Source organism: Pelophylax lessonae (genome assembly GCF_965119305.1).
Source record: "Pelophylax lessonae genome assembly, chromosome: 1".
NCBI classification, from domain to species: domain Eukaryota; kingdom Metazoa; phylum Chordata; class Amphibia; order Anura; family Ranidae; genus Pelophylax; species Pelophylax lessonae.
In genome coordinates, this window is record NC_138768.1 from 457,389,061 (window position 1) to 457,405,513 (window position 16,453).

A 16,453-nucleotide genomic window follows, 5' to 3' on the forward strand; every position below is an offset into this window, starting at 1 on the left:
ATGTAACCAGACAGTAACGTCAACTCTAAAAGGCTAAACGTAGCCAACGGGGCAACATGGAGCTCAACCAAACAACAGGCGCTCACCTAGATAAAAGACCCGAAGAAAAATACAAACATTATCTTATGAAACCTTGCAGCCAAAAGAGGCATCTGAAGAAGCCAACAAATCCACCTTGTAAAATTTGGTAAAGGTGTGCACAGACGACCAAGTCGCTGCCTTAAAAACTTGTACAACATAGGCCTGATGGCAAAAAGTCCAAGACACACTCAGCGCTCTAGTAGAATGCTCCTTGATCGAATAAGGAGCCTGAACAACCGTCTGCCTGATCCATCTCAAAATGGTCGCAGCAGACGCAGCCAAACCTTTGCGAGGACCGTCTGGAAGGACAAAGAGAGGGCCTAAGAGAGGGCCTAACTTCCTGAAGGACTCAGTAACCGTCAGAGAAACCCTTATCGCCCAAACCACATCCAGAGAGTGCAAAGCAACTTCCTTGTGATGTTTAGGCTTAGGACATAAGGAAGGCAACACAATGTCTTCAATCAAGTGAAAATGCGACACCACCTTAGGAAAAAAGGATGGATTAGGTCGGAGGACCACTTAATCCCTGTGGACCACCAAATAAAGGCGAACAACAGGACAACACCCCCAATTAAGAGACTCTGCGGGCAGAAGTGATAGCAACTAGGAAGGGAACCTTCTGCGACTGATGTGCTGGGTTGTGCAGGGGGGGGGTTATTATACCTGGAGCGTGTGTAGTCAAATTGTCCTGCCTAGACTACTCATCATGGGAGGAGCATAAACCCACTCAGCTTATGGAGATGAGGCTGCGTCTGTCGATGGATGATAGAGAAACAGATTTTTATCCACCCTGCTAGTCAAACACTAGGCTCACAGTTGCGAGGCAGTATTTCCATTTCAAAAACCCCCTTCATCTGCATAAAAAAAAAAAAATATTAGTGCTACTATTATTGCCTCCTGAATGCCTGTCAATTCTATCTGTGCACAACTGTGCACAAGCAATCCACCGTGGATCACTGTTCAGAGGCCACGCAGGTGTTTAAAAGCAGAACTACAGTGCATCTGAGCACCACAAAACAAAACACAATTTTATTCATTTTTAATATTCAAAGCAAACTCACCTATCCATTCATGTCTCTATGCTTTATTTTGCTGAGAAATTACTTTGAATCCCCACCCCCCTCCACCTCCTAGCATTTACTTCCTGGAATCCATCTGCTCTTAGCTCAGGCATGCAGGCAGGAGGGTGTGCTTAGAGAAATCCCCTCCTAAAGACTCCAAAAATGTCATTTGCCTAGGCATGGAAACCAGCAAATAACTGAAGAAATGTGAAAAAATGGGTTTGCAACAAGATATACTTTCCGATCCATTTACGAATGCTAGCAGCATAGGGATTAAAAATAGTAAATGTTGATTGAGATTGTGAAGTTCTGCTTTAAGAGCCCTTATTTTACCTTCTACTGACCACAAGATGGCAGAATTGCAGCTTTCGACCAAATGTCTAACTTCCTGGTATTTGTTGAGTCTACACACAGAACACTCATAACAAAACCGCCAGCATGACAGATTGCCTTCCTGCCCTACAGTGTAACTGAAAATACTTCCTGATGAGTTGGAAAACAAACAGCTCCCTATATGGCTTTGGGAAGCTAAAGAGAAAAGCACAGACACTGGTATAAACAACACACTTGGACGATACATTATGTCATAACAACCCTATTAGCGCCCATAGCTTTATAACCACTTCCTCTTTAGAGCAGTTTTAGCATCACACACACTCACACACACTAAAACCATCATTTTTAGCTATAAAATTACTTAAAACACCACGTTTTCTGAACGCAGAGGGCTTGTAGAAAAAAAAAAAGACAGTATTTGCAGTTTTTTTTTTTTTTATGTGGCACAATATTTTTGCAACCGTTTATCAAGATTATATGTTTAGAAAAAAAAAGGTACATGAAAACCAACAGGGTGCTGCCGATGTGTTGTAAAGCATTCAATTTATTCTGAAAAAAAAAAAAAAAATCTAACATTTAGGATTTTCAGCTTTGCTACAAACCACAGCACACTAAAGTGTATTTTTTTTTTCTGAGCCTGCAGTGCAGTTGGCAAAAAAAAACAAAAAAAGTAAATGTGAACACACATAAAAAAAAAAAGTGCACTTAGTGCATGTCATTGGTTCCCTTCTGAAGAGGAAGGTCCCCTCCCTGACCCTCCAGGGTGCAAGGAGCAGAGTGTTCCTAACACCCATGTCCACCCAACCAAAAACGCCTGGTGGACCCCTCTTCTCATAATCAGCCAAGGTCACTAGGCGAGGCTGAGTTCACACTGGCATTAAAAACGTCACCGCCAGGGGCATGATGGAGCAGCGTCTCAAGGGGGGTTAGGGTCTCCGGCGTGACGTCACCAGAGGACTGCGCCCCATAGTTATAGAAGAACTGTCACACAGCTTAGCTGGCATAACAGCAGGAGTCCATATTCAGAGCAGATTTTTTTTATTTTTTTTTGAGCAGGTTGGCAGCAGCGACAGAAGACGACAAAATCAGCAGAGGGAGAAGACATCAAAAGAAGAAGAGCAGAGAAAGAAGACATCAGAAGAAGATGACCGGAGAAAGGAGACTCGGAGCTATGACAGGGGACATTGTTCAACTAAAAAAGGATTTGTCAAAAACAAACTCAGTTTTTTGTAACGCTACACTTTTTTTTTTTTTTGATGAATGGCTAGGGGTACAATGTACCACACTCATTCAAATTGGGGGGGGGGGGGCTCCAGAATTTTCCAGATTCCTAAAAGACCCCAGCCCACAGACCCCCACAACCACTTGCCAGGGTTTGTCAGGAAGAAGTCCTTGTCCCCTAACATGGGGACAAGGTGTTTTGGGGGAGCGGAGCCCCCCCCCCCATGTTGAGGGCATGTGGCCTGGTATAGTCCAGGAGGGGGGGCGCTCACCCCCCCCCCCCTTTCTGACCTGCCAGGCTGCATGCTCAGATAAGGGGGGGCCCACATGCTTTTTAGAAATTTTGGCGTGGGGTTCCTCTTCAAGAGCCATACCAGAGTCAAGGGGGGCCTGGTATGGACTGGTGGGGTAAATCGCCAACAGCTGATGACTCATTGGTTGTTAAAGACGCGGCCGGCTTCCCAGACCACTCCTTATCAACCAGTTATTGTAGGTGGTTGTGGTGAGGTTTTATCAAGCCAGAAGCGTTAGTCAACCGCGCCACAATTGTACATAGGGTATTTGGGGGGGGGGGGGTGAGCGTTTTTAATGCTGATTAAAAGCTTATCAACCGCACATATTAACGTGCAATAACACTATAGAAGCGTTTGAGAAGCGTCAGTATTTTGAGCAAGTGTTTAATGAGCAATGAGAGGCTCTCCCGAAGAGCAAACCCCCAAAACAGGGGAGGAGGGAACCTAATGGCCACACATCCTCCATCTAGACTTCAGGGTAGGCCCAGAGACCCACACCCTCCACCCTGAGTGAAAAGACAAAATACAGAAGTGCAGAGTGAAGCACACATGGAGAGAAAAAGAAATAATATGCAAAAAAACAAAGTGGCGGTGCAAGTGCATTGGATAGGCATTGTGACCTAGAAATAAAAATAGCCAAAAGGCTCAGCCCATGAAAACTCCTCAGCCCCTAACCAGACCAGGTAACAGTCAAATCAAGAGGCAATGGGCCCCTTATATCACTCCACGCACATACTCCCGACCAACGCCTTAAGCGGTTGCAAGCTCATTTGGGTTTCTTTCACCATCAGGAGGATACCTTAGGAACCCCCCATCATACCAGTAGGGATACTATAAATCCAGCCAGAAGGTCAGAATGACAGTGGAGCATCACTATTAGACACAAATAAGAACAGATACTACACTTGGTATGTACAGCCAAACTTTTTTCTCAGTTGTGGATAGTGTAGGGAAGGGTTAAAAGCTTGCCAAGTTTCTTTTTTGCGGTTTTATTTTTTTAGATGTCCTAGTGGAGAGATTCCACTCCACTTCCTCTTCTGGGCACAAGAGAAAGTGGCAGGAAATTTCTTCAAAGCAAGGAGATTTACCCACTTGGACCAGGTGTCCATATTGGAAGATTTACTTTTAACTTTTGTTTTGGTGACAGATTGGATTTTCCACCACATTGTATCTTAAAAGGAGAAGTACAGCCAAAGCTCATTTGGCTGTACTTCTCCTGTGGATCACAGGAGTGGGGTCCATTCTGCACTCCTGCGACCCGTTTTCAGTAGAAAGCAGTGTTAGCTAATGTCACAGAGACAGTCCAGGCTGGTAAAAGATTGCGATCATATATGGTGGGGATCCATCCAGATGCCTGGACAGACACCCGGCTCAGCCTCTCAGCGATTAGCTGCGTTTGATTGCTCAGTTCTGTCCTAGGGTCGGAGGTGGACAGATGCTGCAACCACCTAGGTAAGTATGATTTCAATAAAAAAAATAGAAATATAAAAGAAACCAAATTTCTCTTTTAAAGCCATGATGAAGGTTAAACAAATCAGAATGCCTGAAAAAAATTTTCAACGTTGAACTGTGTTAGTAAAATTGTAAATATCATCATCAATGTATCCTAGTGGGAGAACCTTTGTTTCAGGAAAAATCAAGCTTTCATTTGGTGATTATTGGTAATGGATATCCCCTGTTTTTTTTATTATCATAGCCTTCAACCAAAGAACAACCCAAAATAATTAAATTCCCTTGCTCTTGATAGTCGCAGCAATACTACATGCTGTATGTGTAGGTTTTTTGTTGTCTGTATCTGTAGTAGGATCCAGAAAGAAAAAAGTGCACATTTTGTCTTTTATATCCTACCTAAAACATGCTGCAAAAAACACACAGTCATCTCATGCATCACCATAGATATTTTTTATTTAATCCACATAGACAAATGGATACTCACATGCAAGTAAAAACATCGAGCAACACAGATCTGCTTCAGCTGAAACGCAAAACAGTGCATCCTGGGAACAAATGGTTGGACAGCAGACGCGTTTCCTTCCCCGGAGCTTAAAACATGCTGACATTAACAGACATGGTAACTAATTCAAAAAATTTTTTGTTTTTTTTTTTTTATAAATCCTACCTAAATTACACTGACATTTTATCCCAACCCTTGACCCTTAAGAATAAGAGGAGAAAATAAAGTCATAAAAATTAGCAACTGCATCCTCAGTCAGTTCATCCCAAGTAAGCCTGAGTGCCCGCTCCTCCGCAGACCACCTGGAGGTAGGCAATCGAAAATGAAGGAAAGGAGGGATGCAGCCAAAAAAAAAAAAAAAGCCTACATCCTCTGCCCCTGCTCTGACACAGGACCACCTCACCAGCTAACAAGCAGAACGAAGCGAAAGGTATACCCGGCGAACCATCCCTGAATATATCCAAAAATAAAATAAATTGGGAAAGTTATGCTAGGGCCTTCAGGATGCAGGAAACCCAGAAACTTAAGGGCAGCTGTGGAGGGTGACCATTTAAATTCTTCTGTGCTGCAGCTCTACCGATAGGCTTCGTTTTAATTTCCGTTATATATAAAAGGAGTATGACAGCAGAGCTGTTTTAGGCTGTGAATTCACCTTTTTCTTACTAGCAGATTGTTGACTTGCATTGACCACCATTACGGCCGATTGTTCGCCAGTCAGTACAGAATTCGGCCGACAGACCGCAGATTTGCAAGACTGGGCATGCTCAGAAAAGGAAAAACACAGGGAAAGTTAACCATTACATGACATCACTTCTGCAGTCGGCTGTAGTCGGCAGACAAAATTCTTGTGCAGTCTTTTGCACTTTTCAACTGACACGACAGCCCTGGACAAAAGACGGCCGATCGTTCGGCCGACGATCGGTACGTGTGTACGGGGCTTTATTCTCTATTATATCTGATATCACAGGCATTCTCACACGCCCCTCTCCAGCACTGGCGATACTGAATGTGGGCATAGACCGCTTCCCTAGCGATTGTTGGCCTGTAGTCACGCATATCCTTCTAGCTGCAAGAAACTTAATAACCCGGCAATGGAAGGCAGATGAGGTACCTAAGGTATCTGCAGTCCTAGACTTGGTTAAAACTAACCTGGCGTATGAGGGTGTTCTGGCACGCAAGGCGAGCAGAGGATTAGAGTTTGATAAAAAATGGATGTTGTGGTGTTCATGGCTACCTAATCATTGAAATGTGCATCTATGGCCTCCGTTGAGCTGACCTTCTCCTCCCTCCCCTCCTCCCAACTCCCCTACTGTTTTACTCTTCTCCTCCTCGATTTTCTACTTTTATCCGCTTCAGTAGTAGTTGTTTGAAGCGTCAATCATACCTAGACATGAGGATACTATGGAATACTGCTTGTCACCTTCCAGATGGGTATCATGGTCCTTGTGCCATTCCTCTATTTCTCCTATCCCCTGTCTACCCTTCCCCCTCTTCCTATCCTCTCCCTTCCACCCTTTCCCCCCCCCACCTCCTTTCCCCCCTCTCCCTTCTCCTCCCCTCTCCTGGCTCCCTTCGCCCTCCCTCCTTCCCCCGTATCCTCCCCTCCCTTCCCTCCTCTCTCTCCCCCCTCCCTTCCCTCCTCTCCCTCCTTTTTGTTTTATGACTTTTGCACTTAATTTTATTTTGAGCGATTTCTTCAAACCTATTTTTATCTATACCACTAAACATCTAAATTACTGCCATTGTCCCCACACAGCAGACAAAACATGCTACCTATTACAGCGGCATGATTCTGCACGAGACACTTTTTTTTTTTTTTTGCTTAGAAAAAAAGATCACGATTCTCTCTCGATTCTGAAGAACTTTTTTATTTTAAAGATTTACAGCCCCTAAACAATAGGTTATCAAACAAGATGGCAACAAAATAAGACATAATACTCTTTGCTTCAATTAAATTAAAAAAATGTAACGAAAAATAATGTAATGTGAAATAAAAAAATTACCATTACATTTAAAAAAAACATTCAGGTATTATTTCAGATAAACAGATTTAGCACTGATCACTGTATTGGTGTCACTGATCCCCAAAACGTGTCATTTAGTGTTTCATTTTTCCACTGCAATGTCGCAGTCCCGCGATAAGTTGCTGATCGCCGCCATTACTGGTAAAAACGAAATTAATAAAAATTCTATAAAAATATCCCATAGTTTGTACACTATAACTTTTGCGCAAACCAATCAATATACGCTTATTGGGATTTTTTTTAACCAAAAACATGTAGAAGAATACATATTGACCTAAACAAAAGAAGAAATTTGATTTTTTACATTTTTATTTTTGGGTGTGCTTCATAGCGGAAAGTAAAAAAATAGTGGTTTTTTTTTTTTTCAAATTGATGGTCTTTTTTTTTTTTTGTTTATAGCACAAAAAAAAAAAAAAAAAAAAAAAACACCGGAGGTGATCAAATACCACCAAAAGAAAGATCTATTTGTGGGAAAAAAAATGACATTTTATTTGGGTTCAGCGTCGCATGAACGTGCGATTGTCAGTTAAAAGTAAAGCAGTGCCGTATCGCAAACGATTGCCTGGTCATGAAGGGGGGGGTAAACCTTCCGGAGCTGAAGTGGTTAGTAATTTACTGCAAAATACCCAGTATACCTGCCCATTGGTGCTGTATAGATAAAATCATGGACCCTTAGGCTCCTTTCACACTATCCGTCTGTCGGACGGATTCCGTTTTTCTCAGCGGGGGATCGAGCCGCCGATCCCCCGCTGAGCAGGAGGATGACAGCTGTGTCTGGCGCGGGGACACAGCTGTCAGTTCCCCATGCATCTCTATGGGGGAAATCGGAAGGGAACGGACCGTCAGTCCGTTCTCATCCGATCTGCTGGGCGGATGGAAAATAGGGTTTCCATCCGTCCAGATTTGACGGATCGGATGTCAGTGGACATATCTCCACTGACATCCGATCCCCCATAGAGATGCATGGGGGGACCGTTCAGAACCGCCAAAAAAAAAACGGACAGGCGGATCTGAACGGTCCGCCTGTGTGAAAGGGGCCTTAAAGAGCAAAGCAATTAACAGATTCTTTTAGTCAGACTAAGTGCAGTAATAAAGGGTTTAATAAGACACAGAAAAAATTGGCAGCTCACATTTGAGTAGATAAAAAACATGTACTAAATCACACAGCTGGGATCAAGGGTGCAGTATCCCCGGGACCTCTGTCTGAAGAAGAAACGTAGTACTGCCTATCCACGGCATCACGTATCCTGCTGTGTGAATCAAGATCAAGTTAATTTTTTTTACAAATATTCATGCAGGTCTACTACTGGCAAGTTGACTTTGCCATGTTACCTAGAGATCCAGGCTGTTCCAGACACCAGGGACAGTCAACATATTATTATTATTATACAGGATTTATATAGCGCCAACAGTTTGCCCAGCGCTTTACAATGTGAGGGAAGACAGTACAGTTACAATACAATTCAATACAGGAGGAACTGGAGGGCCCCGCTTGTTAGAGCTTACAATCTAGAAAACCAGACATCCTGATTAAGAAACTAGCCCATCTTCTCTACCGCATTATTGGTCAGTGCAGATACTCATCATAACGACATGAAGAGGTGTTCTCTACCAGGATGAAAACTGCATACCAGGATTCCTAGAGATTCAGGGCACCTAGGCAATTAACAGTCAAGCTGAGCTGATGTGCACTAAAGTTTTATGCTTAAACTGTTTAGGATTTCAGGTTCACTGTAGACTCAGCTTAGGTAGAATTGTTTTGGCAAAATTTACTGACTTTTTAAACAAGGGAAATGAAAAATGGTCTCTTTTCTTGCAAAATGCCTGACAAAAATGAATCCCGTTTTTTTTTTCCAGACTAGTCCCTATAACAGCATCATACATTTCTACAAAAATATAGAAAAAAAGAAAAAAAAGACACTTACATTTTGGCTTTCATTTTTATTATGTAACAACAAAAATAAAACAATGTATAAACTTTATACATATTAAACATTTCAACCAATTGGAATTTGGATTTCAGAAGCTTATCAATAGAAAATTAAATAATGTGCATTTCTGATTGGCTGCAAAAGATAACTTTGCCCGATTGCTCTGTTAACCACTTTCCGACTGCCTAACGACTATCTACGTCGGCAGTCAGCCCCTCACAGGCAAAGTGATGTAGGTCTACGTCTCTAGCCTGTAAGGGTCTAGGGAAGGAGCGAGCGCGCGCCGCCGGAGGCGATCTCCCGCGTGGTCACGGACCCCCCCGCGCGTGTGACCGGCGGACCCGATGTCCGCCGGTCACTCTGCGATCGCCGCTGCAGAGGGAGAAAGTCAGGCGGCTAGTGTAAACAAGCCGCCTGCCATTCTCCCCTGTGTAGAAACTGTGATCACACGGTTCTACTATGTAGAACCGTTGATCACTGTTTCTACAGCTCAACAGACAGCCAATCACAGTTAGAATCACGCCCCTAGGGACACACACAGCCCCTCCCTCTCAAATAAAGTTAACCCCTTCACTACCAGTGTAATTTTGCAGTAACAGTGCATATGTATAGCACTGATTACTGCAGTAATGTCACTGGTAACCCCAAAAGTGTAAAAAATGTCAGTCAAGGGTCCGATCTGTCCGCCGCAATGTCGCAGTACCGCAAAAAAAAAAAAAAAAAAAAAATCGCAGATTGCCGCCATTACGCGTTAAAAAAAAAAACAACAAAAATCTTTCCCTTTGTTAGTAAACGCGATAACTTTTGCGCATACCAATCAAAATACGCTTTTTGCGATTTTTTTTACCAAACATAGGAAGCATAAAACAAATTGGCCGAAAATGTTAAAAAATTTTGATTTTTACATTTTTTTTGGGGGAATTTCATATAAAAAAAAAATGTGAAAAATATTATTTTTGCAAAATTGACGCTCTTTTTTTGTTTATAGCGCATGATCAAAAAAAAAAAAGAAAAATCGCACAGGTGATCAAATACCACCAAAAGAAAGCTGTTTGTGGGAAAAAAAGAAGGACGTCAAATTTGTTTAGGTACAGCTTCGCACGACCGCGCAATTGTCCGTTAAAGTCACGCAGTGCCGAATCGCAAAATACCCCCTGGTCAGGAAGGGGGTAAAATCTTCCGGGGCTTAAGTCTATTTACTAAACTTAGTCCGAATGAATCATGAATGGAGAGTTGTGAAAAGACTCAGCTGAATTAAAGGGGACAACTTTGCCATAATAGTTTCCCCACCATCCACTGATAATATGTACAAACTACACAATATAATACATATAGTAATGCCTGCCTATAAAGTAGACCACATCATAACTTGTCTATGAAAAGAAGCTCTAGGTGAGACACGATGGTTCCTCCTGCTGACCTCCATTTCACAGCTGTATAACGCAGTTATGTGGAGGTAAGCAGGAGGAACAATGAGACCTGTGGGGGACCTAAAATATCTACGCTACTGCACGTAGTTTGCTATGTGAATTATTATTTTTATCTGCTTTAGGAGGAGCCAGTAAAAACTACATTGCAGGAGAGCAGGTATTTGACACCATCAGAAATGTCAGATACCTGCAGCCGTCTGAGATCCGCACAAGGAGTTTTAAAACATGGGTCTCAATGGGTAAAATAAATATACAGTACATAATCATCTTTTAGTAAACTTTAGCACTTTTTAAATGACAGGGTTGCTTTAAACCTAAATGTACAAGTAGAATTACATTTTTAGCTTAATCTAGCTACTAAATGTATTCCAACAATTTACATTTGATAAACCTCTACAATCAGCAGTAAACTATATTACAAAATGATCTGACCTTTCTTTTTCTTTACGGCCATATCACCACTGCTGCCTCCTGAACTGTTCTGTGATCCAGATCTGTAACACAGATGGGTTAAGTTTAAGCAAGGCATTTATTCATCAAAATGAAAATGACTGCCAAAGATTAGGTACAAACAATGAATATCAACTGAGACCTCTTTGCTGGGATCTAGGAACTGTAGAAACTATTTGACAATTACAACATATCAGACATAGTTGCAACATAATGTTACAAGCAAGCAAAATCAAGTTGATACACTCTGCCAATTCATACATTGACATTTTTTTTTCGTCTTTTGTCCTTAATTTACCCAAAACTTTTAAAGGAGTCGTCCACCTTTCTGAAAATGCATCTCTATGTCAGGGCTCCGCCTACACAGCAGCATCATTCATTCACAAATCCCTGTGATTCAATGAACAAGCAATGTCAGTCTTTGTAGCTCAAAGGCTTGAAGTTCTCAATGGACTACCTGGGTGCTAATGATCATTCTAGGTCAGAGGTCTTCAAACTATGGCCCTCCAGTTGTTCAGGAAATACAATTCCCATCATGCCCAATCATGTCTGTGAATGTCAGAGTTTTACAATGCCTCATGGGAAGTGTAGTTCCGCAACAGCTGGAGGGCCGTAGTTTGAGGATCCCTGTTCTAGGTAGTTCATTGAGATTCCTGTCAGAGCAGTGGTTCTCAACTCCGGTCCTCAGGACCCACTAACAGGCCAGATTTCAAGTATTACCTCAGACTAGAATAATGCAATCACCTGTGATGTATTTCAGTTATCTTGCAAACCTGGCCTGTTAGTGTTCTCAACACCTTGAGGGCAGGTGTTGAGAACCACTGTGTCAGAGTTTAACTGCCTGCCCATATCAGAGGTACTGGCAGACAATTACACAGACAGTCTGCAGCAGCGTGGCATTACACCCACTATCTGCTGATTATGGGTGCAATGCTTAGTTTACAGGCTCCTGAAAAGAAAAAAAAAAAAAGTATATACTGTGTGTGTGTGTATATATATATATATATATATATATATATAAAAAACAACAATAAATGCATATGTTTTTACCTGCAGTTGTTTTGTAAAGTGAACTTTATCCTTTATGCTTACTTGCAATACTTGGCTAAGTGTATTTACAAGGCAAAAAAATCCTATGCATGCCAAATCAGTGTTTTTTCTTCTGTTTTATGTGTATGGCGTGAAAGCGTTCCCTGATTGGGGGAGACAGACGTTGCATTCATCAACCCATCCTCCAATCATACATTTGCATTGTGGGAACTGTATTACAAGCGCTATGAATGGAGCATGGCGATGGAAAGGGCAGGCATAGCCGGCACTTTTGAAGAGTGTCTATCACAAGAACAGCTGCTTAACCCCTGCAGCAGAGGAAGATCACTGCTGAACCAGGGAAAGAGGACTGAGAATTTCTACTGTGAACAGCAGCCACCAAACACTTCATTGCTGGCAAGTAGCGTTTTTTACTACATTTCAACTTTAATCCTTAAAGCGGCAGAAGTTTTTTTTTTATTCGAATGCATTCAATGTATTAAGATAAAAAAATCCCCCCTAATACTTACCTAAGCCCCTCTCTCAATCCAGCAATCTTGCACGGGAGACTCAGCTGTCCATGACTCCCCCTCTTAATGGGCTTACTGACTGAGAGCAGTAGGAGCCAATGGGCTGAGACAGCAGCGAGCACTATTGTCAGTCAGTAAGTTAATGAGAGAGGCAGGGTCGCGGCTCCATGTCTGAATAGACACACACAGCAGCGGTTCGGGTGCCCCATAGCAAGCTGCTTGCTGTGGGAGCACTCGACAGAAGGGAGGGGCCAGGAGTGCGTCATGGGACCTAAGAAGAGGAGAATCTGGGCTGCTCTGTGCAAATCCAATGCACAGAGCAGGTAAGTATAACATGTTTGTTATTTTTAAACAATAAAAACAAGACTTTAATATCACTTTAAAGTGATAATAAACACAAACTGTTTGATTTAAGGCTCCGTTCACATGTGGGCGTTTTTGGAGCGTTTTTCTGCTCACTAATCAGCTCTCAAAACGCCCAACAAAACAAATCCCATTCATTGCAATGACCCCTGTTCACATCTGAGCGTTTTGACGCCCTAAGGAAAACGCCCAACGCTCAAAAAAGTACTTGAGCTTCTTTTTGGGCAGATCACAGGCGTTTTGTCCCATAGACCTCAATGTAAAGTGATATTTGGCGTTTCACAGGCGTTTTACAAGCGTTTAGTTGCTCCTGATCAGCTCAAACAGCACAACTCTCCACCCAGGTCTCCACCCCCTTGGCATGCCTCTGCTGTGAGCACATTTTCCTGAAACATGGAGAACAGCAGTTAGGCAGTTTAGGTGACCAGACCCTGCCATACCAAGGTGACCGTAGCCTGCTGCCATACCAGGGTGACCGTAATGTAGTTTAGGTGAACTGACTCTGCTGTGCCAGGCTGACCAAACTCTTCCATGCCAAGGTGACCGTAACGAAGTTTAGGTGAACTGACTCTACTATGCCAGGCTGACCAAACTCTTCCATGCCAAGGTGACCGTAACGAAGTTTAGGTGAACTGACTCTACTATGCCAGGCTGACCAAACTCTTCCATGCCAAGGTGACCGTAACGAAGTTTAGGTGAACTGACTCTGCTATGCCAGGCTGACCAAACTCTTCCATGCCAAGGTGACCGTAACGAAGTTTAGGTGAACTGACTCTGCTATGCCAGGCTGACCAAACTCTTCCATGCCAAGGTGACCGTAATGTAGTTTAGGGTAAATTGACTCTGCTATGCCAAGGTGACCGTAATGTAGATATATATATGGAATCAAAAAACACCATTTTGAAGCCCTAAAACCCAATAAATGCCCCTAAAAAGTGCCTAGGGTTCTGGATCATGCCCCAGGGACTATGAATCAGGCAAAAAAAAGTTCTTAAAAATTGTCGTTTTTGATAGAGAGCCAATTATTGAAAAAAAAAAAAAAAAAAAAAAAAACGATTTCTTTGGATTTAGTTTTAATTTTAGTGTCTGGGGGGGTCTAAAAAGTGTACCTGTGAAGTTTCAGCTCTGTAGCATGTCCAGAACCATAAAAAAAAAAAAAGATCATGCAGAAGAGGAGGTCCCTGGGAGGTCCAATGCAGAAGAGGAGGTCCCTGGGAGGTCCAATGCAGAGGAGAAGGTCCCTGGGAGGTTCCTTTGCAAATGTTGTAAAAAAAAACTCTGCTTTTCCATTGGCCTCAAAAAACACCTGTTAAAAACGCCCAAAAAAACGCCTGTAAAACGCTTGCAAAAACGCCTATAAAAACGCCTGTAAAACGCCTGTAAAACGCCTGAAAAACGCCTGCAAAAACGCCTGCAAAAACGCCTATAAAAACGCCTGTAAAACGCCTGAAAAACGATAAACAAACGCCTGAAAAACGCCAACGCCTACATGTGAACGGAGCCTAAGGCTGCATTCACACTTGAGCGTAGCGTTTTTTACCGCGATTTTACCGCGATTTTTACCGCGATTTTTTCAGGCGTTTTTCATTGACATCTATCAAAAACGCTGGTAATCAGCCCAAAAAGAAGCTCATGTACTTTTTTCAGCTACAGGCGTTTTGCAAAACGCTCAGATGTGAACAGGGGCCATTTAAATGAATGGGGTTTTACTTGTTGGGCGTTTTGGAAGCGTTTTTTTTGAGCGTTTTTGGAGCTGAAAACGCCCAGGTGTGAATGGAGCCTAAATGTTCCCTTCTATTTCTGTATGTGGAGGATAGTGCTGTAATTATTTTACTGAAAAAAAAAAACAAACAAACAAAGAAATAAAGTACCTTTTATCTAATCGATATACAGCTGTCACATGGCCCAACTTTTTCCCAGCCTGTCTGCAGGGAAACCTACGCAGGAGGGGCTTCTAGCCCTCTGCTGCTGGTCACGTTTGTAGCACTGCCCCATTGAGGACTGCTGGATTTTCACTTTCCGGTCCCCCTGGGTTACCGTTAGCAACGTTGACATTCACAGTCTATCACTTTACTTCTTGGCTCAGTCAATAATCAATCTAGGGGTATGTAGTTATTTTTGTTTTTATTGTATAAATTCGGGATGGGAGAAGGGATTAGTGGGATACTCCAGATTAACTATGCACAAGGTTTGGAGGACATCTATCTGTTGGTACAGCTAGGCTGTTGATCCACCTTGTCACTAGATGGATTTAAGATTAAGTCTCTTTCCAGATGACTTGATGAACTAATGGCATCTTCAAGACACTCTCCTAGTATCTACTTTCTTGAAAACTGACTATCCTACTCCTGGGGTGCCCCCCCCCCTCAGGTCAGGCCCCTTGACATCATCCCCTGTATCATGATACTGTTTTTCTAGGGTCCCCAGTGTCTCCCCCCTCAGTCAGCTTTCCTGCAGCTCTGGGTTCAGATCCGTTCCTCTGGCCCTCAGGACGCCTCCTGATGCCACGTGCCTCTGCTACAGAGGAGGAGGCAGATGCCACCCTCCCTCCGGCACTCTGCTCGACAGCCAAAGACCTCGCAGCACATGTGCTCCTGGATTTTTTACAGTATCCCAGAATGCATTGAGACAGCCTATCTCTGCCAATCACCAGGACTGTATCAAAGCCTGTGTACTCATTGGTCTGGCTTCCTCCCACTGTCCAAGATGCCTCCCTATTGGACCAGTGTGAAACACTCTCTAGACTCAATGAATCACACACTGAGCAGACCTCACTAAAAGATAGACAGAAAGCAATATAGATTTGTCTGATGCTCCTGTAATAGGCAGACAGAGCCAAAAACTATACTCTCCCACTAGCACCTATCTAGGAGGGTGCTACATGTTCAAAAAACAAAAAAATCAGCAGGAAAATATTAATTAAATGGAGAAGGATAATAAGGAGTTAATTGAGGCCGATAGAGTAAATAATGGGTTAAATAGGGGTTAAACAGAGGAACATTTAACAAAAAAAAAAAATGTTTTTGTTACTTGACAGGTTGCTTTGAACTGACTTCAACTGCAGATCGAAGTTCATCCCTTTGAGCTATATATTCTGAGCCAAAAGGCACACACACGGGAAAGGGGGCAAAGGATTTTTCCTGATACCATCAAAAGCATTACAGCCAAGTAAAAAACAAAAACACTTTATTACATAATTTATAGAACATATACAAAAGTGGTTTAAAACAAAAGGTCTGTAAGAAATTAAAGGAGACACTTTTTCTTTTTATCTTTCTGTTTCAGCCCCCGTTCACATCAAATCTGACTTTGAAATCATGCAACTTTTTTTTTTTTTTTAAATCAGGGTGGCACAGCAATGTTGGAGTCACACCAGCTCCATTGCGGACAATAAGGGGAGACTTATGCAATTTAGACCTGTCCAATCGCAAGACAAGTTGCACTGGTGTGAACAGGGGCTTAGCGGCTGAGCAATGTTGTTCAAAAACATTGTCCGGCTGCTTTTTTTTTTTTACAGCTCTAAGTGCTGTGACTTTATGCCTCGTTCCCACTGAGCGGTACGGTTCGGAACGGTACACCTTGATCAGGATTGCGTTTGCACTGCCAACAGTACCTCAGCTCAACATTACCTCAACAGTGTAGCTCCACCCTGTTGGTACGGTACTAATTTGCTTGGTAACCCAATGAAAGGGTCCCAAAAAAGTGGTACAGTTCGGAATTAGGGTACCATTCACAACTTTTGACAATGGA

At 42.7% G+C, this 16,453-nt stretch overlaps 1 protein-coding gene across 1 annotated transcript in view; it reads right to left on the reverse strand.

Annotated features, from left to right (window-relative positions):
- The window catches only part of HAUS8 (HAUS augmin like complex subunit 8), a 100,185-nt gene that overhangs the window by 81,728 nt on the left and 2,004 nt on the right, over positions 1-16,453 (reverse strand). The window contains exon 2 of the mRNA XM_082261016.1: positions 10,764-10,825. Coding sequence (XP_082117142.1) covers positions 10,764-10,825 — 62 coding nt within the window. The remainder of the gene's footprint in view (positions 1-10,763; positions 10,826-16,453) is intronic.